A 14,965-nucleotide genomic window follows, 5' to 3' on the forward strand; every position below is an offset into this window, starting at 1 on the left:
CCCATTCTGTAACGCTCCATTCACACACAGAAGCACCATGACAACCTGTCAAGCGTTGTGGTGAAGAGACAGAGCGTCAATCCCTAGACAGCCACTGATGAGAGGCATGAAATTTAATAAGCACAACGGGAAAAACGGCATATGGAACAGAGCAAGGAAATAGATGTGCATCTGGGCATGAAGACAGAGAATCCGGCACCGAACAGGGAAGAATCAAGAGCTCATATGAGAAGCAGATCAGGTGAAACACATGGGGATAAAGAAGCGACTGGAAAAGGTGAGAGTAGATACAAGAGAACCTGGAGGCAGAGAAAAACTGAAGAGGACATCATAAACCAAGAAAAGCTAAGAAATGAAAAGAGCACAAAGAACAAAATTCAAGAAATACAAAGGAACTAAATACAAAGGAATAAACTAACATGGCAAAATCTTTTTATCTATAGTTAATACAACAAAAAGTATTTGGCGAAGTCTACTAAAGTAACTGAACAGATCATCTGATTTATTATTCAGAAATGAACTCATCAGACGAACAAAAAGTCTAAAGTTATGGGCAAGTGTTGGAAATTTAGAAATAAAATTAAAAAAATATATAAACATAACTACAAAATAAAATAATCTGAACAGTCAATTTAAAAAAAACGCATGTTGGGTTATAAACTACTGCTAAAATATCCTTGGTCTTCTGAAATATAAGAAATATATTTTACTCACCATAAGCAACTCCTTTGTCTAAAAAGGTCTTATCTCTACTTTATGTTTATGAATTAAATACTTTTTATTTTCTATCTTCATTTATTTATATTTATATATATATATGTATGTGTGTGTGTGTGTGTTAACGCCAGGGGGCTTCAAGTTAATAATAGGGACTCCATTTAACTTTTGTTCTTTGTAATTCATGTACAATAAACTATCAATCTATAAATCAATAGACAGATCTGTATTAAAATATCACCCATATTTTTGACCCATATCTTCATCCCACCAAAGGGACAGTTCTGCTTTTTTTTCCATCACTAACTGTGTTTCATGTTTTTTGGTCACAAAACATTGCAATTTGGCCTTCATGGACAAGTTTTAAGTTTTCTCTATTTGTGAGGAAAAAAGTATTCTGTGGTTGAGTCTGTGTCCAGCGTTTACACTGAACAATGTGTCGGCACACTATAGATTTCAGTGGTTTCGATAAAGATTCAAACTCGCCACAGAGTGGTGTTTCGGAGCCGCTGCTTTGTCTGATTAACAAAGACGCCTGATACGCCAGGTTCTGAGGAGCAGCCTGAGTTTTATAAATGTTGCAGAAAAACTATTCTTTAGAAGTTTAGAAATTGTTTTCTGTAACAAGCCCCGTCTCTCTTCTTTTTCCTGCACAAACATGACATCATTCCTGCGTGACTTCAAAACAGAGATCTGAACAAAAGCTGCAGTGTGCGACTTTTTTTTTTTTTCTCCTGGAGATGCCTCACAAAACCCAATGGAGGGAGACAAGAAAAAAGAAGCAGAATTACATTCATGCAAGACATTGGTGATTCTTCTTTGTGAGACATCTTTCATTATGGACCCGAGGAGTTAAAGCAAGTTTCCTGTCCGTTTGATGTGTGTGCGATACATTTTTAAAACCTCTTTTTTTTTTTTTTCTCATCACCATCAGGTTACAAATTGATCACTTCTCCCAAACCACAAATGTGTACCGACTACTTATGTCTGATGATGTGTGTTTCTCAGTGCTCTGAGGTGTGTGGAGGCGGTGAGCAGCAGCGCATCGTCACCTGTCCAGAGGATGATCGATGCGACCAAGACCTTCAGCCAAGCGCTATTCAGTCCTGCAACAGCCAGCCCTGTGCTCAGTGGCTCACTGGATCGTGGGGACAGGTACTCTAACGCAATATTCAGTCCAACTTCAGTTAAGAGCAATTTTATTGTTGATACCTTCTTAATTCTAAAGGGGCAGAAGAATCTCCTTTTTTGACATCATGGATATTAGCCAATGAAGGTGTCATTCCCATCCTTTTTTTTTTTTTATCTCTGCCATGAACATTTCATGATAAATCCTGTAATATTCCTCCACATGCACATGTTTTTCGTCAAGGCTAGATTGGAAAATGTGAAACCTTCTTGCTCAAAAGTCTAGAATTTGATCTCAGAATTGTCCACGGTTTACATTTCAATCATTGCACGGTAGAGTGATTTCTCTCTGAAGAGAGAGTGTTTTGTTCAATATAATATCTTCCTTCTGTTCAAATTCACCCCGAATATCTAAACATAATTATTAGAGATATCTTTTTTTTTCCCCCAGATGTGATCTTCTTAATCAATCCCAGAATTGTAGGTTCACATGTAAGATTTATATTTCAAGTAATAATTTATTTCACCAGCATGTTTCATCTGATTAGAAGCAGTAAGGTTCTGAAGTGATCCTAATAGTGTCACAACTAAACTAAAGATTAGGGTGATGGCAAGGAGGCCTTCCGACCTCAGCACCAAAGATGAATATTCAAAGTACCAGTGGAAGCATGCAACAAGCCTTGAGTTTGTATTTCTTTAATACCATTAAAGAGTTCAACTGAACAGACTATAAATATATCTTGACTTGCCATTTCTAAATTAAATTCATAAAATTCAAACTTTTTCCAACCAAAATGAGAAATTAAAATCCAAACCTCCCAGTTGTATAAATAATATTTGGATTTGCTGTAGATGGGAGGATATATCCGAGATTAACACACAATATGCTGCTCCTCAAATCATCCAAATTAAAAAGTTTGGGAACCACCAAGACGTATTACTTTAAAAACTTTTTGTACTTTTTTTATTCCTTCCTATAATCTATTCACAGCTGCCTAATACCTCAGTGATTGCATTATTTCTTTTTGTAAAGATGAAGACTCTTATCCTCAGTTGACGCATCGCATTATCCAAAGCACTCTGGGCCAATGTTATGTAAATTCTGGTTCTGAATTAATTGAAATGGAAACAAAACGTGCTCACACTAGAGATAATACGGTTTCAAACTTCTGACTTTGGAAATCACACTGCAGAGCTAAATGATAAATTGTCAACGTTGACCATTTCGAACAAAAACAAACAAAAAAAAGTGAACTGGATTATTTCGCTTTGTGAAAATTTTGTGAAATCTTTCCATGTGCAGTGTTCGGCTTCTTGTGGAGGAGGACTGCAGCATCGGCTCATCAAATGCGTCGACACCAGGACCGAGGCTTCAGAGGAGGTGGATCGGGTTCAGTGTGACCACAAGCTGAAGCCTAACGACACCAAAAAGTGCAACGTCCGGGACTGCGAGAGTGATCCCTCTGGTGAGTAAATCAAATTATAATTGTATTAATTTTTTTGCTGTTGTCACTTTGCCTCCTGCACTGCAGATAATTTTTCACTCCAAGAAAATCATTCAGGTGGACAGAATCGAATTTAATTATACATATTATGCCAGCAGCTGAGGGCACTTAAGAGCTCTGCTCCTCCAGATTAATCCTTATTTAAAATAAGAGGGATCATCCAATTCACAATAACTTCTCCTGGTTGTGAAAGAAACCTTTTTCTGTTGCATGCAACAGTGGTCTCATTCACTGAACGCCGACTCTGTAGACCAGGGGTCTCAAACTCCAGTCCTCGAGGGCCGCAGTCCTGCAACTTCTAGATGTGCCTCTGCTGCACCACCTGAACAGAATAATTAGGTCGTTAGCAAGGCTCTGGAAAACTGATCTACACAAGGGGGAGGTAATTAAGCCATTTCATTCCAGTGTTTTGTACCTGTGGCACATCTAAAAACTGTAGGTCTGTGGCCCTCGAGGACTGGAGTTTGAGACCCCCATAGACTATATCGACATTTTTGTCTTTACCAGCAGAAATAAACTAGAAATTATAATAATAATAATGAAAAAAGACAGAGCATCCAGTTCTTCTGGGTAATATTTGATCTCGAGTCACAGATTGCATTTTGTGTCATGGAATTGGAAGACAAGCAGAGTGGGAGGAAATGGTCAGAAATCCTTCAGCGGTGGGTAGAAAACCTGAAGTGATCCACTTCACATCAATTTCAATCAGAGGTATGGAGTGCAAAACCTACAGATGGATTCTGGAGTTTTCTCAGTCATCTGTTTGCTTTAAGCATCACAGAAAGCTGAGAAAACTCTTCATTGTTTTTTTTTTTTATATTTTTTTCTAAAACGATAGAGGATGTGGAGAAATTATCTACCAGCAGCTACTGTTCTCTATGCTTGATTTTGACCTGAAAATTTGTTTCTAAAGGTCAACATAAGGTGATTTTTCCACATTCTGTTATTTTCACCTGTCACCCTTGATAGGAGGCTCAATATTTTATGATGCTGCTTTGGTTGAAACTAAATCAGTTTTGTTCCCCCCCCCCCCCCCCCCCCCCCCCCCCCCCCCATGTTGCTCACTATCGCCCGAGGTCAGCAACATTTCCTCAAAATACTTTTGCATTCATAAAATAATCCATCTCCTGCTAATTTTCATTGTGTTTTATTAAAGGCTATACAAGAGTCCACGAATAGGATATCTACTTGTGATGGATGTCTGGACAAAAAAATAAAATAAAAATCACTCCTACAGTTAGAATTCATATAATTAAAACCACCAAAAGTAAAGGCAGTAACTTTGATTACGTCTTTGTGGCATATGTGGAAGATGGGGTATTTCGAACAGGAAATGAACATTTCCTCTACGGATCTGATGTGTCAGAAGCAGGTAAAATGAAACGCAGGTTTGAGCAGGTTTGACAAAGGGACAGGCTGGACAGCATCTCCAGAGCTGCTGCTCTTGTGAGGGGGGTCTCCTGTAGGTGAACCTACTCCGGGGTCACTGATGGAGGGGAGAGTGAATGCTGTCCTGTGCTGTTTGATCACAGGGACGAGCTCTGACAGAAGGTGCATTGCAGTCTGTGGCACATATGTTTGCTTTAGCCACACACCGGTCGGGGCGCCAAGGCTGGCCCCTGTAAAACGTCGAAAATGGCAACAAAAGAAGCATCAGAATTAGACCACGGAGCTGTGGAACAAGACGCCCTGGTCTGATGAATTGTTTTGTTGCTCAGTGACTTTCCAAGGAAACATTAAATGTTTATGCACCTCGGCGTGATAAAGCAAATGTTAAACAAAAGCAATTTCCTTCAATATCAATCAAAGTTGTTATGGTTAACGGCTGAAATGACAAAAGCACCAAGCAGAATGTAAAAGATAACCTCCGAGATTCAAAGGAGGCAGTTCGTCTTTCTTCTCCGACAATTTGACATACGATATGAAAAATCGCAAAAATATGGTGTTGGAAGGACTGTGTGGGTGCAACGTTGAATCTGAGCTTTAGGGATAGCAAGATTAGAAAAAAGTCTCACATTTTTAATTGCATGAACTCTGTTACATTTGCTCTCAGCATTACTGCTATCTTTTGGAATCCGGCCGCTCTCGCTCTCAAAGGCCACATCACAAGACCAGTGGAGAAGCTGACTAGATTCGTCTCAATGAGCTTCATTGTTAACGAGGCCCGCGTTCGATAAGCTGAAGTTCTTCTGCATGAGGAAAACGGTGCGAACAAGGCGACTATTTAGAACAGTGAAATCACAGGCTGCGTGCTTGAAACTTTTCTACAGATTCACAAGTTAAACTTTAGCTCAGTGCATTCCTGGCTTTGATGTGGATGGATGTTTGAAGTCTAAAATACATTTTTTATAAAAGCTCCTATTTGTGCACAACGTTTGACGTTTTGTTTAGCTCAGGTAAATGCTAAGAGCGATAGCCTGATTACAGAGGGTTTTACTGGCTCCATTGTGTAGGATGAATATACCACCGAGCTCGCATGCTGTGCATATCAATGCATTTATTTATTTGTTTTACTCAAAGTTAACAGCAGGAAGAAGGCAGCAATAGTTTATCGCCATGGAGAAACCCAAGCACAAAGTAACCACCAGATCAGCTGCACGATTCAAACGTTGAGCTCCAGGAGTCACAATTTTAGCTGGTAGAGCATACAACATATATATGTATACGTATATATTAACTTTATAAAATTGGAAGCATCAAAGTAGACTGTAATCTCCAGGGGGTAGTTTTGAAAAAGCACCAGAAATCAACTGGGCTTCATTAAGCACCTTTTCACCCACTGGGATTTTATTATCAGTTTGTGTTAGACTATATTTAATAGCATTTGAATATGTCTGTGTGATATTTCTGCATTTGATTGATTTTTGAATGCATTTTTCTACATTCTGTGTATGAATTTGAGCAAGTTTCCTTGTATGCTGAATTATTATGTATTATGACTGGTATGCACATAAGCTCAACTGAATCGAATTGAAAAGAGTTTAAATTAAACAATTTAGAAAATAGCTGATCCTGCAATTTCCCATGTACTGGAAAACAATGTTCTTTAAGTATTAAAACACACAAATGATTTATTTACAAACTGCAAAAGTAAAATCTTAATCATGTGGACATTGACTCTTGAATACCTGCATATTTTATTCTCAGATACACGATCAAGGTGTTTATGCTTGTTGAAGCAATTAGTTTGTCTAGCTTTACATTTCTTGTAAAAAAAAATATTGACGTAAGCAAAAATGAAAAGCGTAATTTGATAAGCCTGCCTTGCATAAATAAACAAATCTTAAATATGTTTTCCACTAACCTGTCAGATGTAGGCCACCACTGTTCATTGGCATTTCTGTTTAAACCATCAGATATGAAATTAGTCTTCCTCAGAGGGCAACCCGCTGGAAACTGAATGCCAGCCTGCCTGACATTTTGAAAACATAGAGGTATAAAAGTGTTATCATGAGTATGTGAGGCGTCTGATAGCAGCAAACAGCGGCCTGCGTTGTGCTTGTGTGTCCTGAGTTGATGCCTCTTTATTGGAGCCAGCTTGTGTCCGTCACAATTTAATTTGTATTATAAAGTAGTTTAGATAGTTGCTTTTCTCTTCTCTTTTTTTTTGATGATTGTATTTGCATGTGTTGATGCCACAGGTCTTTGTTTGTACCGCAATAACAAATCATGGTAAAATTAATAAACGGGGATAGAAATGTTGAGATGACTGATGTCCAGAAGACTACGTCTGAGGAGTTGCATCCCTTCATACTTGGTAATGAATATTTTAATGTCCAAACAACTGGAAGCGGTACAAAATTGCACAATCTAGTGATTTGCTAATGATAGCTGTTAATAAAAAACTAATGCATACAGAATTAGCAGCTACTTGACAATATAGTCAGAATTTCTCTATAATATGTAATGTGTAATATGTTGGATTATTTTAAGACTTGCTCATTAAACAAAGTATATTATGTAGTTTAGTCAAAGCCCTGTGCATTACTTTTTTAAAAGCACTGCATTTAATCAGCTGAAAGTTGGCATTTTCTTTCAGTTCTCCCTGTTCATGGAATGAAAACATCCCCGTTATAAACAGAAATAATCTATATAGTCTAGAAGGTTGTAAACTTGATCTGTTATTGACAGACCTCAACAAGAGCCAGTTCATTTCACACACAGGTTGAAAATGAATAAATCACATTCATAGTTCCTCGCCGAAATACTAGGAAGCAATACCTGTATGGTCATTGTTAGGGCGCTAACAGGAACTCATAATTGTAGTCCGATTAAATATTGTTCCAGAGTGTATAACAATAGGACTTCCAAAGAAAAACTTTTGACAGAACTTAAATCAGAAAAAAACAACTTTTTCGATCTTTGAAACCAATGCATGAAACAAACCAGCATTTGTTCAACTGGCTTAATAATTTTAAGGTTGTGTAATAGTGCATTTGTTGGATGATGTTAATCTACAAAAATCAGTCAGATTTTTTTCTCTTGTTTGTTCAAATACATTGGATTTTAAATTTGACAAATTCTTAAGACATCTGCTGTTATTTGCATATTTTCTAGCATTAGTCGTGAGAAGGAAAAATAAGTCTGAACATTTCGACGGAAGGTTTTGTTTTTTTGACTCCAGTCCACGTTAAACCAACGCAAGGTTGATGTTTCTTCATGATAATATCTTGACTCCCATTAACCTGAACAAGAATACCACTAACGTGAATTAAACATAACTCATGAACCCAGGGCCGAAACAGGCTCTATTTACCATAAATGTATGAGTTGTAGAGACTCAACCTTGAGTTTAGAGATTAAACAGAAGAGTTAGATGTGTGTGGAATACTCTCAACTGTCTTACCTGCAGACATTCAGATGCATACACACACAGCAGCCACCAAAGTCTTTCTAAATAAGAGAAATATGGCTTGGAAGTTTTCAAGTTCATCGTGTTAATTCCTTCCTCCTTCTGGCGTTTCAATTTTGTGCCATTAAAGCTTACAAAAAAAGTTGCCCTGAATTAGGATTTTATACTTTTTATGTTGAATGTCTGTTTTGATGACCGATCTCGAAGGTTACGGGTCTATGCCAGGACAGTCAGAAAGCATGCAGGCTTTCTGTCAACAAAAATCTGTCAGCATGAGGCAATTCAGTCATTTGATTGCGTTGTGTTTGACTGTTTGAGTAAAAGTTGCAGAAAACTGGATTTCGACTAATTTGATTGGTCTGTAGAGTCCTGGAGTGACCCCAGAGTGGTCAAATGGTTATTGGCAGAGTTAATCAGGACATGAAGTCATTTCAGCCACTCCTGGTGTTCAGCTTGTTAAAGTGAATAGGTCTTTTTTACTGCAGACGGCGTCAAAAACATGGGATTCAGCAGTAACACTTTATGTACCAAATGATGAAAATTTCAAAGCAGTGGAAAATGTTTGAAGTGTACATGAGTACACTGGGTTGCAATGTTCGTCCTATACAATGTTTTGTCATTTCAAAAAGAAAGAGATCAAATTAGATGAGCCACATTCTCAAATGCTACATTTTATTTCATACACCATTGGAACTAAAGGCATTTACATAATGGTCTGATGAAACCAAAATTCATAAAAACTAAACAACCTCCGGAGCAAAACACACACACATAGTTTGATCTTGGCATACCCTATGCAGGTTATTTCCTCAGTATGCTATGAAATATTTTTCTAAAAGTTGCTAATATTAAAAGCATCATTCTTACAATTTTGAAATGATATTAACTAACATATTAAGCGATTCTAAAACAAATTGTATCCCAGTTTTGCTATTCATTTTTACTGCTTTAGTAGCGTTTCTAAGATGTGTAAAGGGCTCGTCTGTTAGGAATGAAGCTTTTTTTATATCCGAGTCCAGATTGCAAGTTTCTGTCAGCTTAATATAAAAGCGTTCATGTATAAATTACTGTCATGTATAAATTACTGTCAGCTTTCTGACAGACTTGTCTTTTCATTCGTACTAAGTGATAATGGTTGAAAATAAACACTCTAATGAACCTCTCTAGCAGACGCATATGTTGTTTTTGTATGCTGAGGGAGGCGAACAGGGAGGCGAACAGTCGGCTGAGCATTTCTGCTTTGAACTGCAGTAAGGAAACGCAGCACTCCAGATGGTTTGCTCCTGAGAACCATTTGGAGAATCTACAAGGTGAGCAGCTTCAGGTTAATGGTGAATAATTGATTATTTTTTGGATATAAAGTTAAAGCCAAGCATCTGTCTGAGCAGAGGGAGCCATAGTTTGTTTTTTTTTTATTGGATGTATTTTGCGAAAGCTGAAACTACATGTTTGGATCATAAATATTAAAGTAACACTAATGTGTAAAGTGGATGAATTTGGTCTTAATCAGCTTCCCAGTTTACACCCAAATTAGCTAGTTTCGGTGCAAAAACTCAGAAAAATGTTGCTTATTCAATTTAATTCAACCCTTTGCATCTGACAGTAAATGAGACGGGCATCTCTCAAAGGATACTGTAAAAACTGAACCACTTTTATACATGTAAATCTGGTTTTATGTACATTTTAATACAAATATTCAACGTGAAAATCTTGTTTGGGAATACAGCAATCAAACCCTTCTCATAATTAATGACCAGCTCTTTAACCGGGTTTATCTTGAGTGATAGCTCCAAGCTTATTACTATTATTATTTTGTAATTTTTGCTTTTTTTTCAGAAATAAAACCTCTTTTAAATTCATTGATTTCTTTTGAATATTCCTCTGCCCTTTCTTTTTAGAACAAACTTCTTGAGTGAGTGAGCATTGGTTCAAATCTGCAAACCATAATAATTTGAGCTTAACTTTATCATACAATGTTGCAAGGAGTACCGAAGATAATAGTATTTTATAGTTTGGGAAAAAATCTATTTGATTCGGTTTCCAAAGTACAAAGGGACATTAAACGTTATTCAAGATTTCTCAAAGTTGTTGTTAGAGGCTGCTGGCTGTGGGTAGGAAGGATGTCCTGTAGCAGTCTGTATCGCAGCAAATCTGTAGAAGCCTCACACTAAACACTGTGATGTGGAATGGTAACATACAACAGTATGTGCAGTACACCTGTCAATTGTACAAACGTGAAGAAAAAAATTATGCCCTTCTTGTAAATATTGTGAAATTATGTAACATTTCAAGATATTTAATTGTAGTTAATTATATTTAATAATTACAGTAAATCAAATGAAACAAGTCATCAGTGGCGATCTTTGCACCTCTTTCTCCCATTGTATTACAAAACCACACATTTTGAACTGTGTTTAAAGGCAGTTGCTGTTGTATTAATATACATCCATTAATACGACTAGTTATTTTTTAACAAGATAAATAAGCTCTGTCTGTAAATAAGATTGTATGGATTTCTCATTCCAGCCTCACTGTCCAATAGTCAAATTCTGCATATAATTTTGAAAGCCATACGTAGATACCGTTAAATGAAATGTCAGAGCCAATAACAGTTCTGACCTTTCTTGACATTTTCTAAAACCTCGATGTGTATAAACATATCACGCCTCTCCGTGTCCAGCTCGGTTTATGTCAGAATAACAGTGCTGCTCGCAACTTATTCCAACGTTTCTGAAAGCTTTTTAGACAACAGCTGGGGTTTTTTTGTTGTTTTTTTTTAAGTGTTGTAATTAAACCATAAGGATGCATTGTCATAAAAGCCAAAAGAGCAACAGCTGTGAATGGAGCATAATGTGCAATATGCTATACTACCAAGAAAATTAGAGCAAATGCAGTTGAGTAAAGCCTGGACTTATCTTTTGTTAGCCAGACAATAAAGCAGAACATTATAGGCCATTAATGTCCCATTAGGCAGGAAACGGTTTTAGAAATGCATATATGTTTAAAACATAAAGGCAGACTTATTGTGTGTGCTTCCTTCACATTGACTGAACATATGCTTGTGATGCAGGCGGAGGTCAATAAAGTGTTGTCCACCACTGCTGACATTAAGTTTGGTTATTAGGATCTATTAAGTCTCATTTTCCGATCCATTTCTTTCAACAGCATAAATCATGGTTGGCAGCTCTGTCTCTTTTAAAGAGGCATGCAGTAAAGTATCAGCTATAATATTATTCCTCTATTACACTTAACAGGTGATTTAGTATTTGCATCCGCAGTTTCCCTACAGAATCGTAGGTTGATGCAATGCAGGGATTCATTTCCCTATCTAACACTGTAACAATCAAGAGATTGAGCAAATATCTGAAGTAGAACCTCAGAGGTGCATCACTCTTCCAATTATCTTCTGCATGGCAGATTCTTCAGCTGAAATTCCCTCTGTTGTTACTAAAATCATATTTTCCATCTGTCAACTGTGTTAACTTTGGTATTTTACGAGGGAAAAGTTTTGACTTTGCGGCTGCCAGCACCAAGTGGTTAATGATCCAGTTTAAAGCTCTCAGAGTTTAGACACGGCACTTGATCATCTCTTGAATTTAGGAGTTGTTTTGTTCTTGAATAATTTATTATTAAGAGGTAAATTGCTTTACTAAATGGAGTTCTCCACTTTACTGCACATTAAACTCAAATCCAAACTTTTAAAGCATAGTTTATGGTTGTTTCAGCTGCATAACGATGCGTCCTTGAAAGAAATTGAAGTGGCAGACATGTTTATCATCCATGTTCCCTCTGATCCCGTCATCACATCCAGACGCACAAACTGTAGTTTTACATAAACAAATCATTGGCCAAATTTACATTGATAACATGTATTTGCCTTCTTTACTGATTTACTTTTATGTCTGTGTGTAACCCAGTGTTTAAAAACACAAGAAAAAATAATAGATGTTGATTCAATGTCTTATTCTACCAAAATAGCTAAAAGGTAATTACGTAAATCTTCAAAAAATGTGAAATATGCTTTTAGTGTTAGCTTCTATTGACAGATTAGGCAGCCAATGGCTGGCGCGGTCTGGTTTCGTGTCGGCCAATGGGGTTGATCGTCCCGCCCCTTTTTAACAGCTGGCGGTTGTTTCGTTCGGAGCGCGGCAGACAGGCTTGAAAGCTAACAGCTGACGGTTGCTTCGCTCAGAACGCTTGAGAACAGCTGACGGTTGTTTCGCTGCGAACGCTTGAGAGCTAACAGCTGACGGTCGTTTCCGTAAAGAGGTAGAAAGAAATTGACGAATCTGGAAATTGGTAAGGAAAACAATATTAATATAAATTCACTAAATATATAATTCAAAATACTACATTCGGTTTTATTAGATCTCGGAGGGTTTCCCCCGTGAACAGCTGAAGCCCGAAAAATAGCCGTTGACAGCTCGGAGCATCGGTGAGTCATCGCACGCGCTCGGCAGTTGGTTAAGTAAATTTGGTGAAAATTGGCTAAAATACCTATTAAATTATCAAATTTAATATAAAATAAAATTGATTGTAAGATTTTGTATTGTTATTGTTGTGTATGTTGTATTTGTTTTATGTAATTGCATTTATTTTAAGATTGAATGTATATTATATTCTTTTTTTTACCACATATAAGCTAATCTATTTAGTTTTACTAATATGTTGGAAAAATTGTGTTCTGTTAACTTGTTATACAACATGAAAGAAAAAAATAAGAAGAACTTGAGAAATGATTAAATAGCATCTTATGTGCTAAAATGTTTTACTTTGGCCTTGTTATAGGTCAGGTTTTTTTTTTTGGAGTTTGTACAGTACACTTTTGGCTTGGAGGGCCAAAGATTCCAAGACCCTCTTCACCTGAAACTGGATGGCGAGCCCCAGCCCAGAGGACCAGGCGCACGGGTAGATAGTGACCCGACTGGTCACCAGCTGAGAGACTTTGAGACTGAAGAATTAATTCATTGGAGACTGAAGTATTCAATTTATTTATTCTTTTTTTTTTTTAAAGGCGTGCAGTATTTGTTTGTCTGTTTTAAATGTGGATCCACAATTGTTTATTATATTAAATATTTGCTCTTTTCTTGTAGACACTGTGTGTTCTGTTGTTGCTCACACCTGGGTTCCCTAGAATTTAATATCTTCTGATTAGGCCCAACTTCCTATATATATAGTATAAATTAATTAACCTGTTTTTGTGAGTTACAGGTTACATGTGCATTTTTGTCACAGTTAAAGGGGCTCAAATCTTTTCAAATAATTCACAATCAGACTGTGACGAATGAATTTGAAATTTAAGATTTCACCTCATGTTTGCTGGATGGAGATTTTAATGACCGCCAAGATTTTTGAGAGACAAAGGATTTATTTTTACAAGAGGTGTGTGCCGCATAGTGGCAAATCAACTCGGCATTGCAATGAACTGATATTTAAACAGCCTCCAATTTGGCTAAACCAAAGGCAGAAGAAATCTGATACAGATAGGAACTGGTACAAAAAAAGAGAGGCAGGAGTTTCTTTTGGAGTGTGGCCACCAACAAAACCACCTACAGTCGGTAAATACGATGTGACTGGATTTGGATCTGATCCTGCTTTCGGCTGCACGGAGGACATCCGTCAGTAGTAATCAGATCTGTCTCAGATGACTCATGATTATTAAGCCATTTCTGTATGTATATATATACAGTATATACCAGAGGTGTGACCAAGTCACTGTGTTGCAAGTCTCAAGTAAGTCTCAAGTCTTTGTCCTCAAGTCCGAGTCAAGTCTCAAGTAAAGACAGGCAAAAGTCGAGTCAAGTCTCAAGTCAGGAACCTTTAATTTCAAGTCATTTCGAGTCGTTTTTATTTTATTTTTTTTTAAATTTGCAATTATACATAAAATTCCAATAATAGACCATTTGTTCATTTTAAAATATGTATTTATCTCAAATGATAGAACATGTGTAGCTGAACACAAAGTATAAAAAACATTTTTAAATTGGACCACTTTATTGCCCAGTTCTGTTAAACTTGATATTCAATAAAAAAAGATGAAAATGCTGACATTTCCACAGCACAATACAAAGAACCATAACAGCAGTTTTTTCCTCTTTTCTCTGACCTGTCAAAACAATATATTGTCAATATAATTTCCCAACGTAGATGTCTTCAAATACACCAACCATCCTTAGATGATACTAGACCCGCTCATCATCATAATGGGACAGAGAGACTCTGTTCCCTGTGTTCAGGTCCAGAATCTGCTTTCTGTTCCGGAGCCCCGCTCACTATCCACCGGCTTCCTGAGCTAACACGGTGCACATTATTTGTGGAGGCATTTGAAGGACCGGATTTATGGTAAATCATCACCAATTTAACCCGGAGTACACATGCTAACACGAAGTTAGCTAAAGTCAGCTATCTTACAGCAAAAGAAAAGCGCCACCTACCGATCTTTGCAGTATATTTCTTCCTCAGTGAGATTCTCCTACCGTTTTACACACTCTCTCTCTTTTGTCGTTAAGCACGCCCGTTGCCGTGGCAACCGCCTGCGCCCCGCAAGCGGAGCTACGACGTTAAAAACATAACATTCAGTCCGTTACGATGTCAAGTTTCCAGGCTTGATATTTATTTCTCGATTATTGGTTGATTAGCTAATGTAAACTCCTGCTCTGCTAGTCAGTCGGTCTTTGAATCGCCTTTTTTTTTTGCTAATGGAACTGAAACGCACTGAATTGCGCAACACGTTGTTGAAACAATAATTACTGAGAATATAAAT

General features: G+C 37.2%; 1 protein-coding gene across 1 annotated transcript in view; it reads left to right on the top strand.

Annotated features, from left to right (window-relative positions):
- adamts7 (a disintegrin-like and metallopeptidase (reprolysin type) with thrombospondin type 1 motif, 7) overlaps window positions 1-14,965 on the top strand; it is a 137,387-nt gene that overhangs the window by 103,540 nt on the left and 18,882 nt on the right. The window contains exons 22-23 of the mRNA XM_032560787.1: window positions 1,726-1,872; window positions 3,149-3,311. Of these exons, the coding sequence (XP_032416678.1) occupies window positions 1,726-1,872; window positions 3,149-3,311 (310 nt within the window). The remainder of the gene's footprint in view (window positions 1-1,725; window positions 1,873-3,148; window positions 3,312-14,965) is intronic.

This window comes from Xiphophorus hellerii, chromosome 4, assembly GCF_003331165.1.
Source record: "Xiphophorus hellerii strain 12219 chromosome 4, Xiphophorus_hellerii-4.1, whole genome shotgun sequence".
Taxonomy (NCBI): domain Eukaryota; kingdom Metazoa; phylum Chordata; class Actinopteri; order Cyprinodontiformes; family Poeciliidae; genus Xiphophorus; species Xiphophorus hellerii.